We start from the raw sequence: 27,824 nt of genomic DNA, 5'->3' as shown, positions 1-27,824 counted from the left end.
CTGGGGCTCCCAGGAGGAAGGAGAGAAATCCAGCCACACCGTGCTGCCCTCAGAGCTTATCAGTTTTGTGCTAGATGTAGCTTCACTGAGGCCGCTAAGGCAAACCAGATGCAGCATCGGTTGCTCTGTGCCACGACGTGTCAGGTACAGCCTGAGTCAACCTGAGGTGCCTTGAGAGTATAGCGGGGAGGTCAATGTACAGTTCAACTCGCTGCAGATGTTCCTCACCGGCTCACTGTACTGTAGAGCGTTGGGTCCTCTCGACTTGACAGCATCTTTGAAAAGCTTTGAGGCCTTTCATGGTGTCACTTCAATTACTCACCCCGGTGGATTTCTTCTGCTTTTCAGATTGACAGCTTGCAGTGGTTTGTAGCTGGAGTATCAAAGCCTGTTGGTGTGTGTTCTGGGCCGATGTTGGTCACTGGGAATCCCACGGCGTCTTTCTACTCTTGCCAGCAGCAGTGTTTATAGGATTTTGTCTCATTTTCTCCAGTGTTAATTTATTTCCATAAAGGCAGCCATGACACATTCTCTCCTCTGCCTTCTGCCTCTGTGTGGCTTGACTGTACTGAGCTGTGAATTTATTTCCCCGTCTCTCTGTGCTGAATGGAAGAACAGCCCCGGTTGACCTCAGTCCCTGCTGCACAGTCGTTTTTGACAATGAACATGATAGTCATTGTAAAATTTTCTCCATCTCTCTCTCCATGTGGACCCCCTGCTATTGTAATATTTTGTGGTTTTGGATATCTTTTCACCATATTGTTACACAGTTCCTGAGGTATGCCATTATGGTTCATCTGTGTCAGTGGGTAGATAAAATGTTGTGGCATGGCTGACTTGAATTCCCCATATCTGCAATTAAGTCTCTCACGTCTCCAGCTTGCCAGGATCATACTGCTCCCCCCATGTGCGTCTGTTTGGCAACAAGAGAATACCATCTCTCTCATCATTTGGATTAGGTTGAGTTTATTTGCCTTTGATGCAAAAACCATTAACACCCGAATGTATTGACTGATCTGAGACCTTTCCCATCAACTGACGAGTGAAACAGGTCTCATCACTTCTCCTCTCAGGCTCTTTGGACCTCGGGGGGTCTGGGTCAGGGTTCAGGTTTGTGCTGGTCTTTCTGTCAGACTTGCATGATCCACTGCTACTTAACGAGGGAGAACAAGACTGAGTAATTAGGCATTTCCGGGCCCAAGGGTTTTTCCTTACAGCACAGTGGATTACATTACAACTTGCAAAGGGGAGACGACACTCACTTTTTAAGAAATATTATTCTCTGAACACGGTTCTACACCATCTTAGTGTCTAATCTGCAAAGAGAATGCTTGCACATATCTTTACGGCACATCACATATTTTCTGACTGTTTAGTTCTGTCTGTCTGTACTTTTAAAAGATGAAGCGTACAGAATAGTCATAAGGCTTACAGTGTTGATGAATAGATCTGCTGGATGTTTAAAAATAAATGATTATCACATATCCAGTGGAGAAAAGCTCTTTCTGAGTCTGTGTTCCTCTTTTTCGTTTTCATTTTCCCTCATGCCACAAATATGATGTAAAGCAAAGAGAGCTCCAAATAGAAAACGTGTAGTACTGGATGTATCTCTTTCCTTTCCCCCCCAAAAACATATTTTTCATATATATTGTTCTGCACAGACATTGAAACAATATGGATTATACATTACTATCTACCAAGGACCACGTGATACACATATGGTGAAGCTTTAGAATAGTCAGATAAAAACAAAAAACATAGCCATATTATAATATACATTCCTTACTAAAAGGCATTTGGTAACGATCTGTTAAGAATATTTCCAAACCAGTTAACATATGGGGGTAAATAACTAACAAAAGATGCTATGGAAGTTCACATTCTATAGACAGACACCAATTTCATAACATTTTCCATCCTCTTCATAACTGTTTTCTAAGTCTCAGTAGTCGTCACTTCATTTGTCTCCATTGTAGCGTCAGATGGCCATCACTTTCCGTCGTGGAGGGGTTTCCATGGTGACCACTTCACTTTCTGGGCAGCTTGTTTGCATGGGATTGGTGTTGACCAGGTGCTGCTTGCAGGTGAGTGTGGGCGGGGGCTGGCGAAGAACAACTATTTGAGCGCTGGGTCCCTGCAGCAGGAGGTCAGAAAGTTCTTCCTGTGTGGAGTTCACTACCGGCACACCGTTCACCTCCACCAGTCTATGAGGCCAATTCCACACACACACACACACACACACACACACACACACACACACACACACACACACACACACAATGCTTATTTAACAAAAACAAATAGTTGGGGTTAAGGTTAAACATAGTCCTTTCACAGAACAAATAATAAAGTCCCTTCAGTTGTTTTTATTTACAGCTACCAAGACAAAACCGACAGGCCAATTTGTGTGTGTGTGTGTGTGTGTTTGCGTGTGTGTGTGTGTGTACATGAGACTAAGAGTGCTTTTGTATCTGAGTGTTAACTTGTTGCAATCCAGTACTCACTTAATTTTATAAGGTTGTTCTCCATTCAAGTATTGCATTACAGTGTTTGTTTGTATTGGGGCTAATATCTGATAGGTTTCCATAGTTACCAGGCATAGAAAAGAAGAGTAATGAAAGAAAATTGGTGGGATTTTTACACTGAATATTGCTCTCACTAACTAAGGTAATTTGCCTCTGTTAACACTGAAAAAGGTTTGTCATTATGTCCGGATAAATTACATGGCTTGAGGTTATTTTGCATGCGTTTTAAAAAAATGTTTTTTTACCTGTCCTCTACACAGAGGTGAGTGTTGTCAACCTTGACCACCACAAGTCCGCTGCCCTCTCTGCAGCGACATGCAAAGCCATACTGGCCATCCAGGCCCCGCTTCTCCTGTACAACCAGGAGCATGGCAGGAGACTGCAGCGACACCAGCTGGCTCAGGCTACCGATGGCCAGACTCTTTTTCCGAGTTTTCTCCTGAATGTAGAAAAAGCAACTTAACATACACACACTCACAAATGCCGGTGCACAAACTGCTTTAATGCAAATGTTTCAGACCTCAAGGTATATCCCATATCTGGCGGATTGATAGAAATTTCCCGAAAAAAAACGCTGTGTGACACAAATACTGTTTTCTTTGCCTAGAAATAAAATGTTAGCTATATTTCTTAGAAGAAAGCCTTAAAGGTTACAGATACTACTGGTCCCCACGAGATAAGACTTAGGCTGTGTCAAAGCCAGGAGACCACCAAGATGTAATGATTAGCTCTGGAAGAGATCACACCACAAGTAGCTTGCAGGGATCAGAAATAACTGTGAGTCTGACCACTGAATTCCAGTGTTCCCTCATTCAGCCTCTTGGCATACTCCCCCCCACCCCCCCTTTCCCTGAATGGCGTGTGAATGCCTTGCAGCAATAGATGCCGCCTTGCCAGGGTCAGGGGTCAAAGCTAAGGCTTCTCTCTGCTCAGACAAGTGGGCCAGACAGGATATATCTACGGAAACACAGCTGAAGCCCCTTGAGAAACCCACTCTAATACACATCATTTTCCCTTTTATTTTGCCTCAATGTTGGACACATGCCAAGAGCCCAAGGATTTTTCTCTTCATATTCTTCTTGTTTATCCACATGATCCGATCAGATCCTGCCCTACCTGGGCCAGACACAGGGCACATATCCTGGTGGACTGATTGTAGGCAATTAAACCGCTGCTACTGTTGATCACAGAGGTGACACAGGAAAGAAATGATACGCTTCATTACCCCCCACCCCCCCCCCCCTTTCCACATTTTCGTAGATAATATTTTTTCCTCGACCACAGAGATATACAGCATAATCTCCGAAGGGACTTTCTTTCACCAAGTGTGAGGAATGGGTCTCTGACAGGCAAGACAACATAGATGCTGAATAGAAGGGATTGCATTTCATTGACAATAATGGGTGTTAGTTGATCTAAAGTCAGTGCTGTCATTATACATGTGGAAGTCTTGGATGCTCTAACAGCAGAGAAATTTAACACAATCAACCGTGCTGTAGAAAATGTAATAGGAGACAATTTGGCCACATTGATCAACCGCAACTCATATCATGACTGTTTCTATGTAAAATCTGGAGACACCCTATGGTTTTTATAAACTCAGAAGCCTGCAGTGGCAGAGAGGTGGCAGACTTTTCTGAAACCACAATCCACCCTCGAAGAAAATGCGGGTATAAAGAGAGGGTGAAACAATAATTCTCCCAATTTCCCCTCTTTAATAGTCTGTCTGAAGTTTTTGAGTTGTCCAAGCTAAACTTCTTATTTAAAATCATATCCGCCTTTTGTTGTCCTTCCCCTCCTCCCTTCAGTCTCTCCCTATGTTTCTTTTTCTCCTTCCCTCTCGGCTGCGTTATTGATGGTCTCCAGTTGCAATAGATCCTGGAGATTAGACTGCCGATGATGAAATATTTCCTTATTGTCTGTAATGCGGGGCAGCCTACAAGACCAAACACAGGGCGGTCTGCTCCTTATTAGAGCAGCAGCTCCATCAGTTCCCAGGCTGCTCCTCAGCCCTGACCTGTGTGTTAACTCTGATTAGATCATATGATAAACATTAGCGCTGCTGCTTTTCCCACAAAGTCAGCACCTAAAAAAGCGTGGCCCTGGGGCGGCAACGTGACACGGGGCACCTTTCAAAGCCGAAGCCGCGTGTGTCCTTTCATGGCACCTCGTTAGGGCTTCTCCGACGGGATAAAAGAGCCACATTAAAAAAGAAGTGGGCTCCTCCGGGGATAGATGCAGATAGTTTTACACACCCTGGCCCATTTCTCCGTTGCACTCCCCCAGTGGCTTTTGTCACACACATTCCATTGTTGGTATGGTCACAGGCTCTCGGATGTCAGCGCTAAACATCATTTTCTCAGAAAAAGTGCGTGTTCATCCAAAGGACCTCACTCAGCCTCTCTCACAACGGGCTAACTGCACAGCTTAACGACACAGAGTGGACTGAAAGGAGCATTGTCGTGTCAATCAGGAGAACAGTGAAGAGAAGATCAAAGATGATTGAGTGTTAAACGATGGCCCACCACATAAGGAAAGGAACCGTTGGATAATGAAATGAACAAATATATGAACTACCCTCTAGTTCTTTTGTTATTGCAATGTGGCTTTCATTAGAAAATGCTAGTCGTTACTGTTTATTAGTTGTTCTGATATGGTTAAAGACAGAGGCAGAACAGCATTTGCTGTTCCAAAAACACCAAAAGAAGAAGTTGGATTTCAGTACCCCATACCACACATGGTTCCCTCGATAACTAGTGCTGTTTCGGTGCAATTCTCAGTTTCTCATTGTCTATTTTTAGCAGTCAAAACATACTCTGACTCAGACCAAACAGCTTTCCCACATTTTCGGTGTAACTGTGTTTCACATGCTGTTGATTATACTCTGCTGTCTGAGCTCCCGACCTTCCACTTGTTAGTTTCAATCTGCAGTCGTGCAAATAATCTGTGAAAGATGTTGGTGGTTTTAATTCGATCAGCAGTACCTTGCTTTCCTGCAAAGCATTTTGTAGGTGAGCGGCCTGTCGGTTGAGATGTACCATGGAAATCTCCTCCTTAAACACTTGGCAGTTCAGCTTCATCTTCTCCAAGAGACGAACTTCCAGCTGCCTGAATGGGAAGAGGCCACATTTCAGAAAAGGTCAAAGACAAGTAACATGGCTTATGAAATTTGTATTTACACATGAAAATATACTTTTGTAACACCCATTACCTTTTAGGTTTACTGAACGTACCTTCACATATTGTACATGGATGGCAGTTAAACAACGGGACAGTTCACTCATTTTCTTTTGGGGGTCTGCAATTAGTCTGTGTATCATCTGGTCATTTGACTATCCTTTCAGAAACAGTGGTTATTTTAGTTTTCTTGTTAAATTCAAAATGTGAAATTTAAATGCAAGCTGTTTTTCTATCTACATTGTCACCAGTGAATGAGTGACATTTAAAAAAAGCACTCTATTCCAAAAAAATAGATATAGATATAAAAAGAGCTTGATTTTGAATGGAGACTCAAATGGCCATAGGATACATAAACCATAATAAAAAAACAATTCTTTGGTAGAAAGGTTTATTTTAACAAGTGACTAACAGAGACAGTCCACCTACTTCTTCTTGTGAGCAGCTGAGTTGTTGTTGTTGTTGTCTCTGAGGCTCTGCAGGCTCTGCCTCTTATCGCTCAGTCGGCTCTTCACCGACTCCAGCCTCTGCTCCAGCTCAGCTGAGCCAAGCCTGTCTATACTCACATCTCCATCCATGTTCTTTAACTCTGAACAAAAAGCTACCAGGCCATGGTGGAGCTCCTGGACCTTTGGGGTCAAAGAAGTCAACTTGGTCATGATACTTATATTAAATGAGTAAAGTGTTCTCAGTCGTAGTGCAAATATATTGTTTACACTGTAGCTATAGATGTAGTTGCATAGAGATAGTGACCTGAAAGATGACGCTTTGCAGAGAGTCCACCTGTTGGTTCAGCTCCCTAATCCTCTCTTCTTTCGCTGGCTGGTTCCACTGGACATTTTTGTTGATGTTAGCATTTTCATCGGAGCTATTGACTTCTGGACTGTTTTGGGAGACAGTAGTCGTTGGTTTCGCCTATGATGCAAAATCAAACTTCGTTAAGAAGCTTCTTTGTTGTGGGGGTTGTTATCTAGCATACGGTATATTTGTCTACAGTCTATATGTTTCAGAAGTCTACCGTTTTACACAAATGCAGCTCCAACTGTCTGTTCTCTGATGTCGATGCAAGTAGACTCCCAATCTGCTGATCTGGTGGGAGCTCCTCTGACGAACCTTGAAATCAAGAAATACGTGCAGTATACGTATACAGTATGTCTTTTATCGTGTGATGAAGACTATTTTATGTTATGTAAATCTAGTATTGCGCACCTTGCTTTTCTTTCAGTGACAATAGACTTTGATCTTCTGCCACTCCCAGCATTTTGATGCACGAATCCATGATTTTTCCTACTGTTGTTTCCTTTGGGGTTCTGAGATGAACGATCCGCTCTGATGCTGCAACACAATATGACAATCGGAAGTAATTAGGCTCCCTGGTGCATGGTGTTACCATGTGAACACGACTATTTTTACTACTACTACAATTCAAACCTGTAGGTTCAGACAGATTTCTGAATATCTGCATTGTCCATTACACTCCCATTAATGTTCATATCCACCCTATGCTGTAAATTCATAAAAGAGATTCTCTCATATCTTCCTCAGTTCATTATACATTGCATGTATTTTAAATTTCAACCAATTCTATTACTCACCATTAATAGTGATCTCTATCAGCTGAGAATTCCTCTGCACCATGTAGTTCTGGCTGTTGTTTCCATGATACAGAATTTCAAGATATTAGAATATGTAGCTGATTTAATCCTTTGTTTGAGAAACCTTTGGTACACATGTGTGAGGGGAGGCTGCACCTGAGTTTGAGGGAACGTCCATTCATGCTCAGGCAGTTCACATGTGGAGCAGAGGTAGACTTGCTCATTGACACCAGTGTTGCAGTGAATGTCTCCACATTATTGGGCCCTGGAGATCCTATTACGGGGAAAAAACAGTAAACATTCTCTTTAACATTCTTCATGTGACATATATATGGAAAATGTTTCTTTTTTTCGTGTCGCAAAGATAAAAGTGTACCGAGCAGAGAGTCGAGTCTCTGGGTGATGGCGCTGGGAGGGTGCAGCTCATTATAAATAGCCGACAGCAGCTGCTCTCTATCTCCCAGTGTGGTGACCTGGAGGAGGTCCAACGTGCCCACATCCACTGAAGCTATGTCTGCGCCGCGCAGTTTGGCTTCTGAGAGGGAAACATTTAGTCACACACCTGCAGCACATACATTACGCAATGTACCGTATAGGTGGCCAGTAAAATATAATCCATAACAAACATCTGAAAAAGAGCTGTCAGCCAGTTTCTGTCAAAAGTCATGTGGAAACTGGACGTGTTGTAATATACAGGTGACATATTTATGAGCAGAAAGTAGAACAAATTAGAACATTCAAATTTAACTGCTAGCTTTTAGAGAAATATGTTAGGTTTTACAGCGTCATATATTAGCTTTTCAAAATGATCTCAGTTTGTCCAGTGATGGATTATGTTGCTGTTGTCTTTCAGGTCACTCATTTTTCTAAGCTATGGTAGAAATTAATCGGATTATTAACAGTGAGCTTATTTCTTAACCATGTCACCTGCGTGTGTCATGATTCCTAAGACAGTAAGTAAAACAATAGGTTTTTAACAAACATTTGTCACATTGGAACTGGATTATGTAGAACTGTCTGAATGTTACAAGGAGTTACGGGATATTTTAACCAAAAGCAAAGAATTTGTGAGATATTTAAGATGGTAAGACAAATACATTTGCATAAAACTCTGGCATAACGTGATTGAATGAGATTTATTTATGTGAAGGTGTCATCTTCTGTCTTTTTCTCTTGACTTATCGACATCCTTAGAAGAAAAACAGTTCATGTGATCTGTGGTAAAGATAAATCAAAATCAAAGAGGCAGCTAGAGGGCTGAGAGAGGAGACTCTGAAGAATGAGTTTTACCTTTGATGAAAGGGAGACATTTCTGCAGTCCAATATTGGTAAACCACGTGCATACTTCATCTGTGTTCAGCTCCCTGAGACATTTGGTGACTTGCTTGTCCACATCCTGGGGAGAAGGAGCGGTTACATACCTGCTGCTTATACCACATTTTGCGTGGGCATGGAGCAAGTGCCGTGGGTAAACTGGCTTTTTTAAACACCACACTACACTGAAATGTTTTTCATGTCATTTTATCATAGTGCTCTACACACAAGTAATGACGCTCTTTAAACCATTGTTGTCAGATGTGATACAGTTTTATACAGTATGTATATATTATTTTAAATGTCTCAATCCAAAAAATAAGCAGTGGTTGGGATTTGCATAAGGAGCGGAACATGATGCACAAGGATGAATCAGACTCAACTCCTGCATGCAAAAACCTATTTTCGTGGGTGGGAAGACATCAAGCCATAACATGGTTAAACTCCAAAGTAATTCGTCATTGTAATACAAATAAACACATTTGTGTGTTTAACTGTAAACAAATGTTTAAAAAGACAAAGAAATGTTTACTCTGGGAGGGAATCTAAACACGGGTCTCCGTGTAATTGTTGCCTTAGTCACAAATTCTTTGTTTATGGCGTTCCTGGGAAGAAAAGTAGTGATCCCTGCTGCCAGCAGAGGCTTTACCAGGTGATTGTGGAATGATTAGATAAATTGGGGTGAGAGGTTTTCCTTGTCGAAGGGATTTTGCCATTATGTGTTATTAGACAGAGTTTTAGGGGGGAAAAGCCCAGTTAGATCATAATTCAGCGAGACCACATAAATAATACCTAGTTTCAGTCATTTCATCTAATTTGGGGTCCCAGTGTGGGGCTCCGGAGTCAGGCGTTGCTGCTTAAGCTACATGTTGCATACATGACTCATATGTAATTGATGGGGTACCAGAAGAAAAATAAGACAGCTGATAATGCATGGAGATGATAAGTGCAGGACGTGAGCAATTGGCCTCCAAAAAAAAAAAGAGTTCTTTTTCTTTCCGTTTTGTGTTTCAGCTAACACATGGATCGCTAAGGATACGAGCAATCTTGCTTGGCAAATCCTGGACAAAAAGACTAAAATCCTGAGACTATTTGCAGAGTCATTGCTTTGACAGATCAAGGGAGCTGGGAAATATAAACAGAGCATATTCTGTAATTGCAGCAGCTCTGGGCTGTGTGCTGATGCCACCCTGAAGGCCCTGCTTTGATGTTTTACAGTACCTTCTCAGGAAAGTTTCCATTCTGATCCTTAGACCGAGGCACATATGATGCTGTGTGAAAAGGGAATTTAAAAAAAATCTGTTGTAAAATCATTATTAGCAATTATTAGTACAATCTTGTTTGTCCATAATGTAACACCAGGCTCACGAATGGTAATGCGTCGTTGTCGTGGCGACCCCTCTTCTTCCTGGTGTTGGTGTGTGCTATGGGTTAAAGCATGAGAGGTGCTGCTGCTGCTCAGTGCGTCCCCAAAACTGCAGGAGCGAGTTATCGGCCTCTGTCGTGTAATAAAGTTTTCAGTTAACATTCGACCAGAATCCAGCCCAGTCTAATCAATTTACAGTCGGCCGGTGTTTTTAACTTAATGAGTCTTAATTCCACAGCCACAGTCTAAATCTGATAAGGCCCATTTCTTCTAGGAATTTGTAGTGACGCGCTGTAGATACCTCCTAAATACATTAAAAGTGCATGTGTGGGCCTTGTTGGCCAAAGAGCATGTGATGTACAGTTTGAAGAAATCATGAGAAAACCTTTTGGGCCAAAAGAATTCACTGCATAGTCTTTTTACCCTTTGGTGAGTAACTGTGTCCATGTTGGCAGTGTGAGGTCGAGAGCGAAGTTCAGTCTTCAGCATGTCAGAGCAGCTCGCGTCTGTGTTGCTCAGGTCATCTGCACAGAAACAAATAAAAATATGTCAACATATGCACAAGAGTACTATCTAATCCTAGTAAGATGTAATTTAGTCAGTATGTTAAAATAAACTATTTAATGATGTACTTGTTCTCACCCTTTTAAGCCACTCTGGTGTTTCTCGGGTACAGTTCATCAGGTCTATTTGCAGTGCATTAGCTGGTGCTGATACTGGACACAGCTAGATGGGGTTGCTTGGCAACCTGTCAGACACACTAACCTTCGTCTGCTTGATGGCATATTTCTCTGACAATCCAAGTTCTTTCCCACAGAAAGCACATATTCTTACATTTTCCAAATGTCATTTGGTCAGCAAGCAGATATCTTGTTTTTTTTTCCTTCCTGCTATCAAAACAAGCAAGACGAATGAGGCTGAGAACATGGCATCCAAGCTAGGCCCCGGCTTTCTCAGGCAGCACAGTGCTGCGATGTGATCGTGATAGATGTTGGAATGTTTGCAGTTCTACGCTATAACCACTTTAACTTTTTATACCTTCACAAATTGAAGCATTTTGGACGCCTTTTTAACCTTTAAAATAAAACAGTAATCTTTTCAACTAGTTTACAAACAAAAAAATTCTGCTTAATTTCTTAAACACATGTTTTTCATTTCAGGGGCCTGTTTCTGAAAGGCTGGTTTGACATGGATGGGAGTTTAGATGGAGTCAGAATCAGATAAGACGGTGTAATTAGTTTATGTGTGTCAGCAGTGGAATCTTGTCTGGATCCTGGAGAGACAGTGGAGTACTGGGAGGGGAGCGAGCTGGCACTCTCTTCATCACCTGGCCGGCCTGTGAGTCACTCTGTGGAGGATCATAGAGTCTGGCGATCGGATAGCAAATTCTGAACACTCTCCATGTAAAATACAACTGTCCTGACTAGAGCAGCCAAGTGAGTAAAGTGATGAGTCTTGGCTAAATGTGAGGACATGTCAGAGCACCCTCCTCTTGCTGACCTCAGACATAACACTGAGTCTTAGAAATTCGGAGAAAATGACTTCCCGTCGCCGTGTGACTTCTTTTCTCCACGCATGGGAGAAGGGACACAAGACAGACAGCTGTCTGAGAATGGTAATGGAGGCACAGCAATACGCCCACCCCACCACAGCCATGTTCAGATTGCCACAGTCTTCCAGTGCAAGCCCAATACGAACAAAGACGGACAGGAAATGTAGGGCAGACTCTGGGACACAGTCTGATGTTGCCTTAAAGGGTGAAATCATCAGTAACAGAGAGACGGACATCGTTCCCAGTCTGAGTCGGCTCAGTCAAAGCATCTGTGAGTTCTCTCACCGTTGACTGGTTAGCACAGACAAACACATTGCATCCAAGCACACCCACATACCGACAGACAAACTGAGCTTGCTCGGTTTGGTGCGTGACAAAGTTTGGCAGCTGTTCACACCCAAGCACACAGGGTTAATAACGAAGCGGACCTTTGGAGTCAGCACTTTTCAGCACATTTTATGTAATGGATAGGCAAATGTGATGCTTATCGTTTCCAGTATTATTGTCCTTCTTCGCTTTGCAAAGAAAGTAAGCTCTTTGAGAGTCGACTGAGGGAGGAGGGCATGCTGAGTCACAGGAACCCAAAACCTGGGAACCGCCTGCTCTGCCAAGCATTGGGAATACACACAAAGGCTAAAAAGGGATGACAACAAAGGGGAACTTCTGCAACTCCCAAAGGAGACGTTCGAGGTACTGTAGCCATGTCACATAATGACTGCAATTTCATCTGAATGGGGACTGAGATCAAAATGAAGAGGCAACGTTGAGTTCTACTGCTGGATAAAGGGAACCATCAGCTGGTGCTGTTTACCTCTAACCCTAGAGTTTGCCTTAATGGAAGCAAATTCAAATAGATTGCTAATTTACCTCAAGAAAACTCACCCAAGTTGTGTTCAGTAAATGACAAAAGATTTATTCCAGTGTTGAAGATCCCTGTGACAGAGAGAGAAACCATGACAACCATTGTGACAAAAAAGTCTGTAAAGAAACACTCCAACATATTGGTAAATATTCTTGTTTTGGTTTTGTTTTTTTACCGGACGTTAGATGTGTCGTCAAATGTCAAGTGATAGGACTTGTTCATAAGCAGATACTATATACATTTAGGACTCACCTGGGATTTGCTCAGTGTGTATCAGTCAAACATGCGTCATCGAGAATATGTCATTAGGCAAAGCTGCTGCTAATTTCTTGTTAAACTACAAAGTCTGATTTTCACTTTCACACACAACACAATTTCACACAACCAGTAAACAGGACAGCTTGGGAGTTGTTGGAAAACAACTCCAATTCTAGTCTAGCTTCTTCCACTGTTTATGTTAAACCTAGTACGACATTGCGGAGCTACCTCACTTCTTAGAATTGAAGCTAATTTGACATTAATCAAACTATCGCATGTCTTAAAATATCAGTGTGACTTGAGGTGAAACATCACGGGAGATGTGGTCACTGTTAAACTCACTTCTCTGAGGGTAGTCGGGGAGAGGAGCCACCTGGTAGGCGCTACGTAAGAAACTGGGCTTTGTTTTCTCTTTGGTTGGCGCAGCTTCTCTTTCCTCATCAAACTGATCATTCGGGGCCTCTTCTGGCTCGGCTACATTATCACCACCGACCTTGTTCACGGCCACTGTGAATCTCTCCTTTGACTCCTCTGCTTCCTCACTCTCCATCTTCTCCTCGTAACTCTCCTGGTCAGCAGCAGCGGAGCTTCCATCACTGCCAGATGTATGTGCCACACTTTCCTCTGAGTTAATGTCAAAGAACTGTCCATCGTCAACAACGTCAGAGGGAGTTGGTGGGATCAGATTAATCACAGGTGGTTTCAGGAGACTTCCAGAGGCCGGTGTCCTATCAGTACCACTCTCGTACAGCAGTGGGTCATCCACCTCCTCTGCATCATCTTCTCCGCCGGTAGAAGCCATGGCGGGTTCTGTATGAGGCTGTATAGGGAGCGAAGACAGGGGCTTCAGTCCTTTCTTTTTCAGAGCCCTTGGGCAAACAGACACAGAGCTTGCTGAGCGGGCCATGCTGCTCCGCGGGGTCAGGGGGTCCTCGTCAAGCAGGCTGAAGCTGGTGTTAACTATCCCCAGATCCTCCACTGTAATCTGGATAGCCTCCCTCTCACCTGATCCCCGTTGATCCAAGTGTGGATGCTGAGGGCCCCCATTAATCTTCATTTCCTGCTCCCGCAGAGAATCCCTCTCCTCACGTGGCAAACATGAGCAGCAGAACAGCCTGCGGGACAGACGCTGAGTGCTCCTTCTCCAGGGGTGTCTACGATGCCGCTCTTTCTTTGCATTTGCAGTCGCCATAGCAGGGGCTGTCCGACCATTCACTGTACTATACAGCTAAACACACCACTCTTCAGTTTGATCAGATAAACCTCTGTAGACAACCATCCACTCCACTGGGATTAAAAAAAATACTGCCCTCTGATCGACGGCACAACATCTGCAACGTGTTGCTTAGGAGAGGAGTGAAAAAAAATGCACCAATTCATGCTTGCAGGGTCAGATGGACACTCGAAATGAACGCTGGGCTTAATCAGCATGCTTTGATATGTTAAGCAGCATCATTACCATTACAGCTCTGGTTTCAAAGGGCTGTAACAAGACAGCAATACCCTGCCAAAATAAAATCCTGGCATGTAAATAATTACAAAAAAAAATAAATGACAAATGAAAGATTAGAGTAGACATTTAGGTGTGTGTGTGTGTGTGTGTGTGTGTGTGTGTGTGTGTGTGTGTGTGTGTGTGTGTGTGTGTGTGTGTCTGTGTGTGTCTGTCTGTGTGTGCCAGTCAGGGCATGTGATAATATTATTACAAGTCAGTGTTCAGTTCCTTTGCGGGTCATCTGTCAGGGACTTAAAGCATGTTTGGAAACAGGTGAGAATATGGGCTGGCGGATGCTTTGCTCATACAACCCCTATGGCATCAGATGACATTTCCTTCATTCCGCAGGCCCAGTCCTGTTCTCTGCTACATGATAAGTCATCCAGCATAGGCTTAAAACCATTTCACCACACCACCCACCCACATGGAGGGCTTACATGAAAAGATTATATCCATGTGTATTTTTTCTCACACTCAGAAGTGACAGTAGAATGATGGGAATAATTACTCCTCAAGCAGCGTTCACTCCTTACCCTGCATTCTATCTTTGGAGTGAAAAAGATGCTGCTACTGTATGTTTAAACTCTGCCCCCCCCCCCCCCATCCAACGACAAACACACACACACATTTTTCCCTTTGGTTAATTTAGCTTCTGTATTTAAAATGAACTTTTCAAAAGCAAGGCGTTTACCTGCCTGATCAAGTTGCTTGGGGTTTAAAGCTATTTTACATATCTTTGTTCTGTCATAAAAGTAAGTGCCACATTCATATGGAAAACCCAGCGTTATGCTGAAATTAAAATCTACCACAAAGGTTGCTTTAATTGGGGCTTATGACAACACTGACTATTTTTTTCCCAAATAAAAGCTGACCTCAGACACAATAACTATCTCAAATTGGGTTAAACAATTTGTTGGCATGCAGAAGCCAAATTTCTGCATACTGGCACCAGATATAAGCAAAAGTAGATCATTCTGTTTTTCGAGCTGCGCCAAGCTCTTCAGGTAGTGAAGTTCCAGATAGACTTTGTTGCTAGGCACAAATTACAGCACCTCAAGGGATTTCAGTGGGAGGCCAGCTGACTATGGACAGACTTGGTGCACAGCTAAAGACTCTTTGTTGTCGAGTTTAAAGTACTTCTATGCCTTTGCCATTCAGAGACACGCGATGGTTTCCACAGGGAGACAAGATGATAGGAATTGAACAAAATGGCTTCAAAATGAGCATGACAAAGCAAAGCTGTGAGGCCAGCATGCAAGAGAGGTGCGGGGGACATGATTTCCAAACAGGAAACCTGCCCTCCACTTCAAAACAACTGCAAACCATATTTGAAATAAACAGCTATGCAGTAGAATAAAGGGGTATTTGATAGGACAGCTCTCTGACATAGTCTGGTCAATACTGCATGCCCAACAAAGGGGGGCAGCAGAGAGTAGATGCACAACACCGACAGGACATAAAACAGAAACCACCACTTCTTAGAACAACCTCCTCTGGTATTCACAAGTCTGGATAAAGTTAAAACCACACAAGTGCTTTTCATTCGCAGCCTAGTGAGTCCAGCTTTCAAGATATCTTGATCTGGTATTTGCAAGAATATCAAGTTTGGTCATAATCCATTTTACATGTTGTTTGAATATACGTTAGCGGTAGGGGAACGAAAAGATGAATGTAGGATTAATGTTCCATCTCCTTTATACGGGTTATGTTTGAAATTAGCTGAAAATCTGTGGCCTTACTGGCAGATTTAAAAAAAAAAATGAGTTCCTTATGATAAATGTTGAGAGACAGTGTAAGTGACAGAGCAGACAAAGACGAATGCTTCACAGCTGCCATAGCCAGGGGCCATTTTTGGGAGAAATGACTGAGACAGACATGGAAACCCACTAGTCTCCACTCACTGAGTGACGATGTAAAAGTTAAATCTCTATTCCAATCATTCATCTTAAACTCAGCGTCGTGGGTTTGGAGCTACTTTCTATGTGCATTCATGAAGTTGCATCACTGGACTTCATTGCACTTAGAGAGTTAGTCTACATGTCCAGGCCTAGCTCTGTGAGTATCTGAGCATGCTCGGAGTGTGTTTTCTCTGGTCTCACACCCAGAGAGCAGTCGATTCTGGACAGCCCTCAGACGGCTGTGCAGCCAACATCAACTCCATCCTGGGAGGGCTCCTAAAAACACTGTCACCTCTTGCTCAGTTGCAGCGCTGTGAAACATGTTGAACATTTCCTGTGACAGACATGTTTCCATAGGCAGCAAGGCTCGGGGTCCGTAATCAGGCTATGGGCTGGGCTAGCCAGAAGTCCTGTGGTGAACATGACCCTGTTTGGCAATACAGAGAACTCACACTCTCACAAACAAACAAGAGAGAAATGGAGGCCTTTTTTTTTCTTTGCTGTAATTCACAGAAGAGGATAATGCTAAACAAGACAGCAGCATGAGTCACTTTCCATGGAGGCAAGGAATGTCACCTCTTCCTGTGAAACTAGGAGGAATGGAGGGAGTTATGACTTCAGAATAACATCCACAACCCTCTTTATATTATCAAGGATGTTGAGCAACCACAGAGGGCCAAACAACGCGGCGGCATTCTTAGAGCAGCGAGGGGGGTCTGCAAAAATAAGCATATTCCACTGAGCATGTTGAGTTCCTCGCTCAACAGATAAACCAACACTTCAGAAATTGAGTCTCCTCACTACCAAGTTCTCTCAAACAGATGCATCCATTTTGCTTACACAGATCTTCGTGTTTGTGCTCGCCACCACCAAACCTCTTGGATTTCCAAGTGTGCCAAATATTTGCAATTTCCCTGTGGCTGATACCTAATAGCATGAGAAAAGGAGTTTGGTGGGGGGAAGGAGAGGGCAGTGACCTTGAGAACTTGTGCGTTGAACTTTCCCCTCCAGCCCTCCCTCACCCGCCAGTCCTCCGCTCCCTAATCAATTACTGTTGGCAGTCAGGAGACCACCAATGATTAGCAGCAGCAAGGCAGACGTGGTTTGGGGGTTGGAGTGTGGGATATGGGAGGCTGAAAGGGTGGCGCGTGGAGGAAGGGAGAGGAAAGCGGTCCTACAAAGGACTTTGATCGAAACGCTGCCGCGAGAAAAGCAAAACGCAACAGGACCCCCCTGGTTTAAATGACCCTTGAACAGTTTTATTTATCTATGAGAATGAAAGGTCTCTCAGACTGTCACACATGAGCAGACAGCTGCACTGTAGATCCCAAATATTGTTTACTCTCGCACATGCACAGTATTGCCCAGACGGACAGGCTCTAAGACAACAACATAGAAACATTGCATATAAACACAAACCTTTTTGTTGTTCGGATCTTTGAAGCAGCAGGGAAATAATTTACAGGCTTTAAAAAAAGAATCTGTGCCGTTCCCACGCCCAGTGTGGCAGGAAGGCTCAACAAAATCATTTGTCTTAGATTGGCTGATTGGCTTGCTGGAATCTGACTATGTCTTTGACGGTGATGGAAGTTTAATTTGATGAGAGGAACTCTCCCTCCACACCCACCCACAACTGCCCTCCTTCCACTTTTATTCTCCTTCGCTGATTCTTCTGTCTCTCTCTTTTAAGTTTGCAGTTTTATCTTTTTTATAGAGTGAGGCTGACAGAGAAAAGGGGGGGCTCACATTCTTGCAGACGTCAGAAATGTTTGTGTCATAAATTCTCCCCTCTTGTTTAACGGCCGGGGCGAGACAGTTTATGTGTGAGGAGAGAGAGTCAGAGATAGACATGCAGAGAAAGATAAAGTAAAGAAAGATAAAAGAGGATGAGATATGAGAAAAGAGAAGCATGGACACAATAGCTCTGACTCCATGCAACACAGCAGACTGCAGCAGGCTCACACAGACCTGCTTTACAAGACGTGGCTTCCTCCGGGGCTCTCCATGGCTAGTCCTTTCTCCAACTGTCCCTGCACACAATTAATGGCATTATGAGCACCACTGGAAAGCTTCGACTAAACAGTTGTGTCTGCAATTTTCCCATGGGAGCACCATTTTGTGTAGATGCCAGGGCACTGTGATAAGGTTATCGCTTTTCACTGATGTTCTCCTTTGGGGATTGCACTGGCGAGATATCTGGGAGGAAATACAGTCAGATCAAATTAAGTTTATCTTTAATTTCAGAGCCAACAAGGATTATCATGACACATCACTGAGCAATGCAGACTGGACTCTGACTCGGTCAGTTTTGGAATCCAGTCCGTGGTATTGTTTGCTGTGCAGCGTTTGTCTTTGTCATGAGATGTTTTTCACAGCCAGACAAGTATGGTCACTGTGATGTCCACAGCCAGAGCATCTGAGCCTCATCAGGCATTTCAAAGCTGCTGTCATGGGCATTTACAAAGGGCCAGACCAAAGACAAAGGCCCACTATTGGCGACTTGTCCACTTGGTAGCCCCTTTGAGGTTCCCTAACGATGCCTGTGCCCTCATAGAAATCACTGCAAATTAATTTTAACACTCAGTGAAAAGAAAGATTAGTGCCGAGAGGATGGCACAAAGGGTGTTAAATATGGCGAGCAGCATGCTGGACCACAGGCCAGGCTGGGGACACATTACCCACAGCTGCCAACACTGACCTATTTTCACCAAACCAGCTTAAAGATTTTTAGCATCCTCTATTGTGCAGAGGCCCTGCGAAGCACACCATTGAAGTCTTATCTGCATGACCCCCTTTGGGTACGGTGCCCTTTGATGCCTCTCATAAAGGCAGTGATGGGGTTTTAATTAAGTGTGGCAGGTTATTTGATGGTCCATATTGATCTGGAGGGTTAGGGGCAGATGTTGCAAAAGACCGCCGAGGGGAAATGGCTCTATAAAGAATACAAACAAGGGCCCAAACTATTGTGGTGGAGACTTCAGTGACAAACATGACCCTCACTCTTCAACCGCAAGAGAAAAGTGATTTCAGATTCAATTATCTTCTTTGCATGAGGAAATAGCGAGCAGATGGCAACAATAGTCACGGGCATCACCACAATCAGCGCTGTTCGTGGACATCTTTTCTTTGGGATAAATTTACCGTGGCCTCATGAGGTTTTCATTGAAGTGTTAGCACTAGGAGGTGAAGCTTGCCAACAGGTCAATGGCATTAGAGACATAACAGAGGTCCAAGGCATCAGAATATTTTATGTAAACTTCTTCAGACACCGGAAAAGATTTGCTTTGTCTACTTACATTTTGTCAGTTTGATTCTTGCGGGAGAAAGTGATTTTTTCTTTTGTACAGGAAATGCGATTAATGTCTTTTTAAGTTCCTTCACTGCTTATCATTCCATGTGAAACAAGTATTGACATGGTCGATCAACATTTATACATGTCAACATGTAGGTCAGTCATGAAAAATCATCCTCTGTCAAGAATCATCATCATCATCTAAATCAAGGATAACGCTGGCAAACCATCTAAAAGTTACACTTGTTTTTAATCTGGTCATGAGATGACTAATTTGTAGTTTACACAGTTCGTGGGTGAAATCTATGTAGACAAAAACTTGGAGGCAAGTCTGAATTTGTCTGCTGGCTACCACTATGGGAGCTGAGTGAGATCCATATTTGAACAACGACCACGTTTTTTGATTTTGTTAAACACAAATAAATCACCTCCATTTAAGGATACATGAATCTGCTTTTTGAAGGTTGGTGACCCTTTTTCAGAGCACAGGCTAAACTTCTGATTAGATTCATGCCATGTCTGAATGAGAAGGGAATGTGTTTACATTTTGGAAGTAGCCATGAATTAAGCAAATGGGACCAGGGAGAAATCCTGAAACTTTTTTTGAATGCCTAAGAAGTAAAGAAAGATTCACTCAAGTTATCTACAAGATTTTCAGATCAAGCAAGTCAAAGAAAATGGAGTTGCAGTTGTTTATGATGCAGCTTTCATACTGTGTTGAGCCCTGCTGTAACTGTATAGCTCCCTTTGTCTTTGGTATGTCTTTAACGTGACGCCAACATTTTGAGTAATAAACAGTGGCTGAAACATAAACAGCAGCCTGACCAGCAGTTTTTAATCTAATGCTCACTGGGGATAATCACTCATTATTGTCAGCATTCGATGATGTAGCTGTACTGCCATATGTACAGTACATAGATTAGTGGTGAGGGGTTTGCAAATGGCAGGCAAGTCAAAGAAAACGGCTAAAGTAGTTGTAAGTTCTTACTGACAGTCATGTCTGTAGTAGTATGTAAGTATACACAGGCAAATCAGTCTATTGAAAATGTGATAAGAATAATTTGTATTTGTGTTGTGCAGATAATTTTCAGAATCTGAACATAAAGACTGTGTGCATGTGTACTGTATGGAACACAATGGGGTGAGAGGAGAGTGTTTACAGTATAGACTGTCTGTTTTGATTAGACTGTTTTGTTCACATGCATTAGAAATCCGACCAGACCCAACCTAAAAATAAAGGCTGCACGTCAATGAAGACTTTCGAGCCTGATTATCCACGTCACTCTGCCAACCTGTCTGACTGGTGCTATATGATATATGCTATAAACATTAAATACTGCATGTACTGTGACGTCTGACAGGTTGTTTTTCCACTCTCTGGCATCTACTTGACACGCACACACATACAATAATAACAACATAATTACATATTAGTTATATAATTATTAGTGTTAGTATTATTTCTGTAATTATAAGTACCAGTCTGGTAGAGATGGTGTATGACTGTTCTCTCTCTCTCTCTCTTCTGTCCTCCTGTCTCTCCTCTCCCCCTTTTTCTGCCCACCTCTCCTCTCTCCCCCAATTTCTCCTCTCTCCCCAACCGGTCGAGACAGATGTTCCACCCACCACTGAGTCCGGTTCTGCCAGAGATTTCTTCCTGTTAAAAGGGATTTCTTTCTCCTCCACAGTCGCCAAGTGCATGCTCATTGGGAACTGTTGGATTTTCTCTGTAATATTGTAATATTGACCTCACTATGTAAAGTGCTTTGAGCCAATGTATGTTGGGATTTGGCACTATAGAAATAAAATTTTATTGAATTGAAAGGGGGGTCACACACACACACACACACACACACACACACACACAATTCCTCTCTTGCCCCTCCATCTCTTATTGAAAACTATTTATGAAGATCTGGCAGTGCTGATGCAGGATGGCACAAAGGCCACCTTTGAGAACATAATAACACAAGTAATCAGCACCTAGAATGGCCCTGACAAAAACCTGGAAAAACGTTGGGTTCAATTGGACTGTATACAGGACTTGTTAATCACCCGTGACGACCGTCAATGGAGATGCGTGTCACCAACGTTTGAGTAACCAGGGCAGTGATCCTTTAATTTCACAGAATGAGGTGTCGATGGAAACCGGAGCCTTCTCGGCAGCTAAATTACAAAATTCCGCACAATAGTTCCTCATTTCCTGCTCTGAATAGACTTTTAAAATGAACACAGGCTTATTCATCTTCTTACCAATGTCGGACTTTGCACAACATAAAGAGCTGTTCCTGTTACAAACTCGTCCTATTTCTTGAAATGACTCCTGTCATTTCAAACAGGAAATTACTATCTCTATAAATGCATTGTCTCGTGGTTCATTAATTCAAGGCCATTAACTTATCCCATCCAGGTTTATCATTTGTGTCAGAAACCATTGTGCAGATAATAGGTTCTGTTAAATAGTTAGTTTGGAGCATCTAGGATCGCCTTCGTGTCTGTGCTCTTAATTTAAGAATAAATTGACACTGGATTTAAAAACGTTGTAATCCTTGAAACCACATTCTTGTAATGTGCTCTCCTCTGTCCTCTGTGCTGCTCGAGTGTGAGGGGGGAGTATTTGTGTTCTTTTCCTCCTGTGCTGACGATCCTCTCAGGAGGCCATTAATGCCGAATGTCTAGTCACGCTAGACAGCAGCAGGCTGTTTTGTTACTCAGGTTGCTGAAGGTTGCTCTCTCACCTTGACCCCACTGAAACAGGAGAGCTTGAATACCATCTTCCCCCATTTCTTCAAATAGCAGCATCAGGGGATCTTTTTTTTTGCACCACTATAGTCAACCGGAAAAGCAATTGTCTCTGTGTACTCAGTAGAACTTAGAATAACATAATCTGCATGTGTCATTTTCCATTATTTGTTGTTCTTTCCTTTTTTATACTTTGCCTCTTCTCTTTGTTTCCTCTGGTTGTTATTGAGAGCAATACGGGGTTAAGCCTCTGGGTTGATGCAGTCTTCTTATATTCCACTGTTTGTTATATCAGCAATCCACTTTTGGGCCATTAGAAGCTAGTATATTCTCATTGCCAATTTTGCACGACACACAAAATAAGTATATCAAAGTCTGATTTAAAAATCCTTATACTTACTTATTAGTATAAGAATGAATATAATTTCAATTGTTGTCAAATGTACTTTTATTGATCTCTTGTCATCACGCTGTCCTTGTGTTATCAGGTGCACAGAGAACCTACAGCGAGACTGGGTGCAGAGCTTTTACAAAAATAGCTGGTATCAGCACAGTGAAACTGGGTGCTGACAGTCAGACCCAGCGTCTCCCTCAGGCCATCACAGTTTGAGCACAGGAAACAAACCTCACTCCAGCTTCAGCAAATCACAGCCTGTTCCAGCCCCCTGAGCAGCTCAGACCGAGGGTTGGCTTGGTGGTGAAAAGAAGCGGACAGGTCCATATTGTCCCTTTGATTAGGACTCTTTCAAAAAGCCATGTCCCCAGCATCCCCCTCGCCTCATCCCGGGGCTGGGTGGAATGCAGGGAAATCTGATGGCAGACAGGAAGTCCTTATTGTACTAGTGCAGAGATCCCGGAGCCAGACAGCATATGTGAGCGATGTCATCCCTGGTCGGGCCAGGCATATCTTTGTGCTTGCTCACCATGTAACAAAGACGTAAATAAACACTGTTACCCCCACCGGTCTTCAACTGTCATTTCAATTAGGCAGAGTAGTGATCGAGAGCCGTGGCCTGTGTTTTTCCCAGCCATGCCGTTACCTCTGACCCCTGCGGCTCGTGCCTGAGGTGATTTTCTATTAGTCCATGGGGTCAGTATTTAGCCACATCGTGATCAGTAGCTGGCTGAAATCTGCAGAGTCAACACTCTGCCTTCCTGGCTGTTAGCTGCATTAGCACACTGAAGCCCCAATGCCTTCCACTCCCACTCTACAAACATCCTCCCTAAGGCCAGATAACATCTCTGTCCCGTCCATTCATGAGCCGGCCAAAAGCCTGCGTCCTGCAGTCGGGGTGCAGCGCATGTTGATGTAGAGAAGCCTTCTAGGAAGTCTTTTTATAAATATGTGAGACTAGACAAAGGCTTTACCAAGTGTAATATGTTTAGAGTTTGCAAAGATAAGAAATCTTTATTGACATCTTGTAATGAACTCACTGGCTGTTTAAACTGGTCTGGATTTTTGTGGCTGCTCATTAATTTTCTTACCTTGAAGAGTTTTCAACATCTAAACACTGCCTCAGGATAAAAGTCATTAATTGGGAAAGTGCAACAGCGTTCATTGAAACTATAATCTGTCTTACACTGTAGTTTTTGTTTGAATAAATATACATAGGTCGCCTGACACAAGCCATATCATAGTGGAGGTCTTGACTTTCTAAACCCTCAGTTACATCCAGAAGTGAAGTTAACAGAGCTGTGACCAAATCATACATTTTCCAGGAAGCCAAGCCTTTGGGACTGAAACTGTAAATGTTTTGTTACGGACAATAAATCATGACATTGTTTAATTAGCATCCTCCATATCCTCATTCATTGTGGTGTGCCTCTGAGATGTTTACCTCTTTGGCTTTTACTTGCATATTTCTCAAGATATTCCCCCCAGCAATTTTGCCACTGAGAGAGAGATAGAGGGAAATGGTAATTACACAGGAGGGAAATCTGGTGAGGAATAAAATGGACCATTGTGATAATGCTCTGGAGGGATTAACAGTCCCTATCAGATAAAGAAACAGCCATTTGCTTATCTTGCTTTTTTTTTTAAACCATCAAACAAACTGATGCATGTAATTAAAGTTTCTGTTGCAGATTAAACTCCAAATATATCATTTTAACAAGTGCTGTTTCACCAGACTGGCTCATGTTCTCACAGAAACCACCTAAAACAATGATGAACTACTGTTCCTCCCACTCTTCTCTAAACCTGGGCTTCAGCCGAACCTAATCTCCCAGGGCATCTTAGCCACACAAAACCCTGTCAACCTGAGTAAGATGATGCCTTGTTGGTGGTGGTCTCTAAAGACCAGCGGGGACAATGGATCAAATACGAACTGAGAGGCTTTGAACTATTGTTTTTAGTCTCTTACTCTCTCTATCGCTGCTCCTTATACCTCTCTTACTATCCACTGACCCAGTGAAAGTGCCTCATTCTAGAGGAGGAGTAGGGGAAAAAAAAACAGATTTTCCTATCTCATGCACCTGTGACCTAGATAACAAGGTCCGCTCAATGAATACTTGTAGAGTTAACAACCTTCATGCTGGCTCACTAGTGTCTTTAATCTGATAAAACTCTGCTCGGAATTCCCCTACATCCATCTGACTTCGGACTAATAACACTAATGCCGTTTGAAAATCATGGGTGTGTAGGTAAATAACATTCACTTCATGGGACGAAGACGCATTTAGGAATTAGTTATTAAAACAGCAGGATTACAAGTAATCCAAATTATTTGTCATTTAAGAAAATCCCATAGATTCACTCATTCTTTGCATGCCTTTAAACATGAGTAGTAAACATAGTTCATCCACATAGAGCTTAGTTACAAGTGTACTTGGGGTAACAGCTTGGCAAATCATATTATTTAACAATAACAGCCTCATAACTACATGGTTGCAACAAATGTCATAAAAATTCCATTATGCATTTTTTCAGAAATGAGCTTAACACTGACAACTGTTGAAAGGCAACATGGAAAAACGGGAGGTTGTTTGTGTGTAGTTGTTGCAGAGCAATTCCAGCCTTCATGAATAACACAATAAAACAGCCAAACGGCAATGCAGAACTCTTTCAAGTTTCCAACTGTCTGAAAAATGGGACTTTCTTTTGCAAGTGGAATCCTGAGGAATCCGATCCTTGGATATCAATCTCTGTCTGGGTGATACAGACACTGATGACAGAGGAGTTGATCACTCGCCTAGGGTGGGGTCCATGCATATTTGTCTGCAGTTCTACAGTAAATGCTGCTGTCTCCACCCAAACTCAAACCACTCCACAGACTTGTCTCTCTTCCCCGAGCTGTCTGCAGACATCAAGTCTACCATATTGAACACACTGCGTTCACCTTCGTTCCATCAACCATTTCCACAAGACAGGACCACGAGGAGCCTCGGCTAATGAGAAAACAACATGTATGTAATCAGCTCAAGAGAACGGTGGGGAATTCTGCAAACCTCACTAAAGCTATCGCTGGCAGAGGCTGCTCATGATACAGACTTGTCACTTGCTGCCAGCTGGCACAGGCACCCTGGCAAAACTGTGCCTGGCTGTTAATGGATCATAAAGGTTTGCTGGGAGCCGCTTCACAGCTCGAGTTGATTTAGCAATGTAACACAAACCCATTAGTGCTTCATTTCTGTGTAAGTGAGCATGGCATTCAGACTCCATGCACCATGCAGAGTCCATGCAGCAAAAAATAGTTCTTATAGCCCTTGTAAATCATGAGTTTTTGGCAACTCATACAAAAAGCCAGAAACACATTTCACCCCCCCCCCCCCCCCCCAAAAAAAAAGCTAAGAAATAATGATACCGCTTATCACATAATCACAGTAAAAATGATTGGCATATCCAAAGCTATTACTCTCAGCTGCTTCATGTTCAACTTTGTTAGCAATTTCCTAATCATTCTCACCACAAAAATTACATTCAAATTGATGCCTGTATTTGTAAATTATTATAAGAATAAGTGCACTGCCTTCACCTTCTCTTTTGAAGCCCACGTGAAGACTGAATCTTGGGTGGATGTATCACTAATGGGGGAAAAAAAGAAGGTTCACGCTTACCATGATCCAAAAAGGTCCTAGAGCGTCATTATTCCCGGAGTGCACAGTTAAACTGGAGACATTATTGGATGCTCAATTTCTCTGTTTGAAGATAAGTGACACACTGTTAGACAGTGTGTTGGCATGAGGACAAGCCTGGCTGGCTGACAACAAGGGATTAAACAGTATTAAGAGTGTCCAGATGCAGGGGCCACATGCAGAGTTGTTCAAACTAATACTATGACATACTGACACACTGCCCTTGGAGGATAAACGACCATTATCATCGTTATCGTTCGTCAACCAACGCCAAGTCTCCTACTGTGTCATCTGAATGTTTGCCTCTTATCAAATCAACAAATGTTAAAATCGATGGTTAGATGCTAGCCACTGTGGCTAACAGTCAAATCACTGTTTTTACACATGCGCCTTGTATCGTTTCTGAATCTGTGGCTCTGTTGTTTAAAGCTGATTAGAATGGACCAGATGGACCCCAGTGCCCACGCCTAGTCTGTCTGTGCTACAACTCCTCCCCCAGTGGATGAGACACATCTGTATGAGAGGCTGACAAACTGGGTCATGCCTGTATTGGAAGATAATAGTATTTGTGAGTATAGTGTTTGTTTTTCATGTTGATACATACATTATTAAAATGGGATTACAAGTTAATCAATACAAAATTCCGCATTTCTTTTTCTCTGTGGCTCATTCTGATATTATTTTAGGAATACGGGGAGTTTATAAACTGTAGTCTAGTTACAATAGACAGAAATTCCCCAGTCGCAGCTCTGGGGCCGACCCTGCTCCCTGGACAGCCTCCCTTGGAAGTCTCATGTGACCCTTCAGACTTTCCATAAATCTGCTGAATGATTGCGGTGGTCAATTAACACTCTGAATTGCTCCTGGTGGAGAGAACGGTCACATCCGTAACAGCAAGAAACCGAAGCTGCGGGTTCACTCTGAGTTCTGCAATAATAACACAGAGGACCTGGTACTATAAAGAAGGAGTTGAGGGCCCAAAACTACAATGGCTGCTATTGTGCTGGTGGTCACACAGCCACTGAAGTGCAAGATTCAGGAAGGCCATTTCATTACATCCAATAGAGCCCCAATCATGTGTAAAATTTGCAGTTTGAATGGGCTTGCTATCATATCAATCAGCAGCAGCGGTGGTGAAGGCTAATGGAGGTCCTTTCTTCCTGCAGACTCTTTGTGTTTTTTGTTCCAATTTACTGTATCAGAGTTTGACTCGATTTAGCCTTTTTGTTAATCAAGACAGACCTTTCAGCGGTTATTGTTGTAATGAACGAGGTTGCTCGCACCAACATGTTTCCTGAAGATTAGAAAAATACAAATACAATTTGTCCTGCAGGAGGATATTTGGATCGATATTAAGTACAGAAGTAGCATGCTAAACATTTGTTTCATTTTAAGGGTCCACAACAATGACCACATTTAGCAATCTTTGGGAATTTAGAATATGAATATTTAAACCACATATGGCTAAAAACCACTGCTACTGTAGGTATGGCCATCTCTCAGTCCAGACTAAAATTTCTTATCTGAACAACATTCATGGTTCCCAGATGATGTATCGGTGATCCCCTGACTTTTCCTCTATAGTCAACATGTAGTTCTGAGTGAAACGTTTTGACAAAAAACATTACTCATGAATACCCTCATAACATTTTTGGGCACTGGGTGTATAGAACACAG

At 42.8% G+C, this 27,824-nt stretch overlaps 1 protein-coding gene across 1 annotated transcript; it reads right to left on the bottom strand.

Annotated features, from left to right (window-relative positions):
• LOC118283809 lies at positions 1-26,521 on the bottom strand. The gene is made up of 15 exons (XM_035606172.2): positions 26,130-26,521; positions 10,401-10,501; positions 9,980-10,109; positions 9,833-9,882; positions 8,588-8,693; positions 7,674-7,832; positions 7,454-7,571; positions 7,298-7,350; positions 6,912-7,037; positions 6,721-6,815; positions 6,456-6,617; positions 6,132-6,331; positions 5,510-5,633; positions 2,771-2,964; positions 1-2,204 (listed from the first exon to the last, which is right to left on the bottom strand). Exons 2-15 carry the CDS (start codon positions 10,464-10,466, stop codon positions 1,979-1,981), a joined length of 1,809 nt encoding a protein of 602 aa, XP_035462065.2. The 5' UTR covers positions 10,467-10,501; positions 26,130-26,521; the 3' UTR covers positions 1-1,978.
• Between the last annotated feature and the right edge of the window lie 1,303 nt (positions 26,522-27,824).

Source organism: Scophthalmus maximus, chromosome 10 (genome assembly GCF_022379125.1).
Source record: "Scophthalmus maximus strain ysfricsl-2021 chromosome 10, ASM2237912v1, whole genome shotgun sequence".
NCBI lineage: Eukaryota > Metazoa > Chordata > Actinopteri > Pleuronectiformes > Scophthalmidae > Scophthalmus > Scophthalmus maximus.
Note: the sequence above shows the minus strand (reverse complement) of the source record. Positions and strands in the feature narration are given on the sequence as shown.